Here is a 6386-nt window from a genome sequence, read left to right on the forward strand (position 1 = left end):
ACAACTCCAGCTCGTCCTCCTCTGGCTCTTCCCTGGGACCTGAGCTCAACACCTCCAGGAGCCCCAGAACCACACCTCCAACTCTTCAGTAAGTCATGACTAACATGGATTAGTCCTCATCACGTCTTGTGTATATAAATTGTCTGAGCTTAGCGTCTGTTGATGCCGGTTCAGTCTTTAGTCCTGGCTCAGTCTTGTTCAGTGCATTGTGCTCCACAGCGCTGCCTAGTGGACACTGGGTTCCTGCAGCAGGAGAACTTCAAAGTGGGGGCTCTGCTCACGTCCAAAGCTGTGGTCCAGCTTCTTGTCAACCCCTTTATTGGACCTCTCACCAACAGGTACCCATCCTGCCTCCTGATTTTGACTTTGTTTAGTCCTCGTTTACTCCTTGTTTAGTCTTAGACCTGCTTTTGTCCTGGTTCAGATCTGGTTCTTTGTTTGTAGGATTGGGTTCCACATCCCGATGTTTGCAGGGTTCCTGGTTATGTTCGTCTCAACCCTCAGTGAGTCTCTTTGTTTTAGTCCTGGTTTAGTCCTGGTTTAGTCCTTGTTTAGTCCTTGTTTAGACCTTGTTTAGACACTGTTTTGTTTCTGCAATGTTTGCCTTCGCTGACAGTTACGTTCTGCTGTTCTCTGCTCGAGCGCTGCAGGTAGTGGGATCCTCCTCCAGCGCTGTGGCAGGTACAAGACCACAGTATTACTACTACTACTACTACTACACTACTACTACCACCACTACTACCACTACTACACTACTACTACCACCACGACCACCACTACTATTACTCTGTTACAGCTCTTGCATGTTGCATGTCTTGTATGTGTTGCAGGTTTGGGGTTGCTGGCCAGTGTTTACCCTGACGATGAGGAGAGGGGCCGGGCCATGGGCGTGGCTCTAGGGGGTCTGGCTCTGGGGTTGCTCTGTAAGAAGCATTTAAACTTTTCTTCTCTTCTTGTCACAGCCACTGCCTTGTCTGGCTGTCATAGGCCGATTTTGTCTCTTTTCCGGGTGAGTTTAAAAGATTTGGAAATGGTTCTCGTGACAGGATTTAATACACTTGAACATAACATCTCAGTCTGGGCCAGAACATACTCACATTTTAGGCTCTTTTCCAGTGGACAGTTTTCAGGAACAACTACCAGAAATGAAGGCTCACCCACTTTGGCACCAGCAGCCCATCTTGTATGAAGTGGCCCTAGAAGGACTCAATGGGTTCGGTGTTTTGGCCTGAATCCTCTCCTGAGAGACAGAGCTCTGGTAATATGACAGAGGTCTCCTCCTCGGAGATGCCACACGCTGAAGAACCTCAGGTCAGCACTGCCCCCGTGTGGAGAAGATGAGAGAGGCCGAACTGTACCTACGGCCACATCCAATCATCGCCCAGGGTTAACGGTGGCTTCATCACAACACGAGTAGTGAAGGTCATTGGTGGTGTTTGGTCCAGATCCTCAACCACAAAAGGCCTTGTGCTTGTCCTGATGTGCAACCTGCTTCATACAAGTCAAACTGACTGAGCTTAAGAACACGGAGACACTTCTCCATGATGTGTGTTTGTGCCACTCAGAAAGCGGGCGTAGTCCTCGCGGTGCCACAAGTGAAAGAAAAAACCTCCTAAGGAAGTGAGCGTGTGCACTTTGCTTTCTGCAAACAATCACCAAGAAAAGATGAAACAGAACAGAGTTTGTCTTTCTCAAAAGGTGGATCTTTATTTACTGGTGCACTGTAAATAATCACTTTCCCTGACAAAGGTTTCTGTCCCGACCCTCCAGAACAATGACACACACATCCTTTTAAAGGCAGTGACAAACATTGACACGTACGCACATCATCACAATCAAATCAGTTCCAAACAAGATAAAACAAACATCACAGATGCAAAGATTCGAGTGCTCGCATCAGCTCTGTGCCCGCATCAGCTCTGTGCCCGCATCAGCTCTGTGCCCGCATCAGCTCTGTGCCCGCATCAGCTCTGTGCCCGCATCAGCTCTGTGCCCGCATCAGCTCTGTGCCCGCATCAGCTCTGGCTGTGAAAACTTGTTGTCAAGTGTAGACGTTCTTTGGTCAGCTGATCCCGTCATGTGACTCATGGCGTTTAGGTGAATGCTGAGCGGTTCCCGTTAACAGGCCCGACCCAAAGTGAAGGAAACAGAACTCAGTGAGGTGCACAGAGGCTGCCCCAGGGGTTTCTCTAACACAGAGGCTTCCCTAGGGGGTGCTCTAATACAGAAGCTGCCCCAGGGGGCGCTCTAACACAGAGGCTGCCCCAGGGGGCGCTCTAATGTTTGAAAACGCTCTAAAGCTGGACTTTTGTCTGATCTTGCTTTCAGGTGGCGCTCCATTTGGCAGTGTGTTGTATGAGTTTGTGGGGAAGAGCGCCCCCTTCCTGGTCCTGGCGGGACTGACTCTGTTGGAAGGAGGTGAGTTTATTCATGGAGTTCAGATTGTTTTATATTTATATATATTTGACTTTGCTCCTCAGTGCTGCAGCTCTGTATCCTGAGTCCGACCCAGGTCTCTCCAGAGGTGAGTCCATCTTCAGACGGAACATGGTGTTCCTCAGACAGAAGGTGGTGTTCCTCAGGCAGAAGGTGGTGTTCCTCAGGCAAAAGGTGGTGTTCCTCAGACAGAACGTGGTGTTCCTCAGACAGAAGGTGGTGTTCCTCAGGCAGAACGTGGTGTTCCTCAGACAGAAGGTGGTGTTCCTCAGGCAGAACGTGGTGTTCCTCAGGCAGAAGGTGGTGTTCCTCAGGCAAAAGGTGGTGTTCCTCAGACAGAACGTGGTGTTCCTCAGACAGAAGGTGGTGTTCCTCAGGCAGAAGGTGGTGTTCCTCAGGCAAAAGGTGGTGTTCCTCAGACAGAACGTGGTGTTCCTCAGACAGAAGGTGGTGTTCCTCAGGCAGAACGTGGTGTTCCTCAGGCAGAAGGTGGTGTTCCTCAGACAGAAGGTGGTGTTCCTCAGGCAGAACGTGGTGTTCCTCAGGCAGAAGGTGGTGTTCCTCAGGCAGAAAGTGGTGTTCCTCAGGCAGAAGGTGGTGTTCCTCAGGCAAAAGGTGGTGTTCCTCAGACAGAAAGTGGTGTTCTTCAGACAGAACGTGGTGTTCCTCAGGCAGAACGTGGTGTTCCTCAGACAGAACGTGGTGTTCCTAGGACAGAACGTCTTAGACATATCTGAGACCACAGGGTCCCCTTGGGTCCCGAGAGAAGACCAAGACCACAGAGTCCCGAGACGTTTGAGGGCCTAAGATGCCTCAGAGGTTGTGATCTCTAAAAACATGTGTGACTAATAAAATCCAACAAGTAATGATTCAATTTGACAGAGACAGAACTGAGCCATGAGAGTTACTAACCACAAAGCAAAGCAGAAGAGGAAGTGCGGTGAGTGCACATTTATAAAAGACAAACCCAAATTGAAACAACTGTTTAATTTGGAGGTGCTGATTCTCATCCCAGACGCTTCACACTCGGCTCAAATCGTCCCAGTGCAGCTGCAGGTCCGGGTTTGATGGAGCCATCAGGACAACATCGTCTGCAAACAGCAGAGATGAGATTCTGTCGTTCCCAAACCGGACACCCTCTGAGCCCTGACTGCACCCTCTGACCCCTGACCACACCCTCCGAGCCCTGACTGCACCCTCTGACCCCTGACCACACCCTCCGAGCCCTGACTGCACCCTCTGACCCCTGACCACACCCTCCGAGCCCTGACTGAGGGACGAAAGTCTTCTCCAGATCCACAAAGAACATGTGGACTGGTTGGGCAAACTCCCCTAAACCCTCGTGGACCCGATGGAGAGTCTAGAGCTGGTCCAGTGTTCCAATCCTCAAAAAGCGCTGCAAAAACACACTTTAATGTAAACTGGACACTTTGACGCCGCGGTCTGAACGGGCCTTAACTATTAAAATGACCATTTATATTATTGACAAGGTCCACTGGAGCACTTTTTGCATGTTCTGCCTGTGTCTACTACTCATATCAAACCCACCCAACAATAAAGTTTACATCTGTCTCTCCTCCTGAGTCATCATGTTTTACACTTTTACAGAGCATCAAAGGAACGCCTTTCCTCACACTTCTGAGAGACCCATACATCCTCCTCACCGCAGGTACTGAACCAGGACCGGGTACTGAACCAGGATCGGGTCTGAACCAGGTCTTTGTCTGCAGGGGCCCTGTTCTTCTCTAACATGGCGATAGCGGTCCAAGATGCAACTTTGCCGATCTGGTTGATGGAGACCATGTGCGCCTCCCAGCTGCAGCTTGGTGCGTTACACTGCCACTGTTTTCTTAAGCTTTAAAGACGTTGTTGTTTTCATGTTTTGTGGTTTCCTTCTCAAGAGCACAAAACATCACACAATTGTTAATGAGGGTGCAATAAAAACATTTCCCTTTTTCTTCCTTTTTTCTACAGTTATTTAAAAGTCTTTCCTGATGCTCTTCAAGGTCAGAACTTGAGTGTGTTTTATGTGTTGCAGGATTGTCGTACACTCCGGCCACTTTGGCCTACCTCATCTCCACAAACCTGTTCGGGTACTTGAGCAAACCGTGTGGAAGGTTAGTCCCTGTGCGCTCCTGCAGGGGGCGCTCTGACACAAATGCCTCTTCCTTCTCTCGGACTCACTGTGGGCGGGTTTACTCCAGTGTTGAATGTGTGTCCAGGTGGCTGTGCTCCATGATCGGGATGAACCTCGCCGGAGTCAGTTTCTTCTGTGTGAGTAACTCTAGCTCTGATTGGTCTTTTTTTTCTTCCAGCGCTGGTGTGTGCTAGCTGTCTGTTGCAACGCTCTCTCTCTCGCTTTCAAACTTTTTTTGCTCTATTTGTTGTATTTTTGTAAATATTTTTGTACTTTTACTTTGTACGATCAGGGTACGCGATGGACCCGCTTTGATTCAACTTTATTCCGCTGGAATAAATCCCGGATTCTATTATCGCTTTGGATCACTTTCATCTGCTGCGCGCTGATAGAACGAGAGAGTGCTGTGATTGTGAACGAGAATTGGTGAAAATCTGACCATTGTACGGTGAAGGAGCAGCTGTGTAACAAAGACATTGAATTGTTGGCTGTTGGCATGAGGCCATATTATCTGCCCCGGAAGTTCTCACATGTTATTGTGATTGCAGTCTATGTGGTCCCGTCTGCCAATGCTGAAAATGCTTGTGAAGAACTGCTCTGCTGCACCAGCAGATCACAGACACAGCACCCACAGGCTCTCTTCCTCGTCTCTGGTGACTTTAACCACGCTTCTCCCTCTTCTGTTCTACCAACATACACCAGTATGTTACCTGCCCCACCAGAGACAATAAAAAACTGGACTTGTTTTTTGCCAACACCAAGGAGGCTTATTCTTCTTCCCCCCTCCCTCCCCTGGGCAGCTCGGACCACAACCTTGTACATCTGAGGCCTGTGTATGAACCCATCGTGCGCAGGCAGCCTGTGGTGTCCCGTGTGGTGAGGATGTGGTCTGCTGAGAGCGAGAAGGCTCTGAGGGACTGCTTCAGCACCACTGTCTGGACTGAGCTTTATGACCCACATGGGGAGGACATCAACACCATCACAGAGTGCATCACGGACTACATCAACTTCTGTTTTGAGAACATTGTTCCCTCCCGGACGGTGCAGTGTTTTCCAAACAACAAGCCATGGATTAACCGTGAACTGAAAGCTCTGCTGAAGGAGAAGAAGAGAGCCTTCAGGTCAGGGAACAAGGAGGAGCTGAGGACTGTGCAGAAGGAGCTGAGGAGGAAGATCAGGCAGGCTGAGGCCGGCTACAAGAGGAGGATGGAGGAGCAGCTGCAGCAGAAGAACATTCAGGGAGTGTGGAGGATCCTGAAAACCATTGTAAGATATGCAGATGACCTCCTCATGTTGCCATGGTTATAGGAATGCGGGCTAAAGTTGTTTTCAGCTAACAATCCCTGTGTGGAGTTCTACGGCCCTCAGGAGCAGAAAACGTGAGCGAACAAACAGAGATGCTTTGAATGGTGAAAATAACTTTTCCATCGAATGACTTCTGGATTAAAACAAACTCACGAGAGTCATTCTCTCTCCAAGAAAAAAAGGCTAAAACGCTAAAACGACTATGCAGTTTTAGTAGACAATCATCAGATTGCAGAATTTGTCCACCAGATGACGTTACTGTACATAACTTTATTGTGTTTTACATGTCAATTTAACTGTTTTATAACTTGTTTTATGGATATTTTTTCCTTTGTAACTATTGTGGCTAATTCTGAACAATGGTTGTATTATCTTCATCAAGCTCTGACCCCAGCGTGCATGCTGATTGGCTGAAGCTACGGCGCCGAAACCCCCGCATGGGTAAGTCAGAAAGACAAAGGAAAGACAGTCAGTTCCATCAGAGTTTCCACCAGGAAGGTCCATGACA

At 48.9% G+C, this 6386-nt stretch overlaps 1 protein-coding gene and 1 long non-coding RNA gene across 2 annotated transcripts; both read left to right on the top strand.

The window, feature by feature from the left end:
• Positions 1–15: 15 nt before the first annotated feature.
• Positions 16–511, top strand: LOC140347103 (uncharacterized). Its single transcript, XR_011924351.1, has 3 exons — positions 16–88; positions 220–338; positions 445–511. It is a non-coding gene; the product is annotated as an uncharacterized lncRNA (long non-coding RNA).
• Positions 512–586: 75 nt separating this feature from the next.
• LOC140346707 (chromaffin granule amine transporter-like) lies at positions 587–5956 on the top strand. The gene is made up of 9 exons (XM_072432894.1): positions 587–681; positions 831–923; positions 2329–2418; positions 2481–2524; positions 4045–4105; positions 4167–4262; positions 4475–4553; positions 4659–4710; positions 5882–5956. Exons 1-9 carry the CDS (start codon positions 597–599, stop codon positions 5954–5956), a joined length of 675 nt encoding a protein of 224 aa, XP_072288995.1. The 5' UTR covers positions 587–596.
• Positions 5957–6386: the final 430 nt, after the last annotated feature.

Source organism: Eucyclogobius newberryi, unplaced genomic scaffold (genome assembly GCF_026437365.1).
Source record: "Eucyclogobius newberryi isolate DKJ021-1_F unplaced genomic scaffold, fEucNew1.0.hap1 SCAF_6, whole genome shotgun sequence".
NCBI classification, from domain to species: Eukaryota; Metazoa; Chordata; class Actinopteri; order Gobiiformes; family Gobiidae; genus Eucyclogobius; species Eucyclogobius newberryi.

Coding starts and splice junctions, on each gene's coding strand:
- LOC140346707 (XM_072432894.1), top strand. CDS start 597: ATGTTTGCCTTCGCTGACAGTTACGTTCTGCTGTTCTCTGCTCGAGCG. Junction 2,525..4,044: donor CGACCCAGGTCTCTCCAGAG/GTGAGTCCATCT, acceptor ACACTTTTACAG/AGCATCAAAGGAACGCCTTT. Junction 4,106..4,166: donor ATACATCCTCCTCACCGCAG/GTACTGAACCAG, acceptor CTTTGTCTGCAG/GGGCCCTGTTCTTCTCTAAC.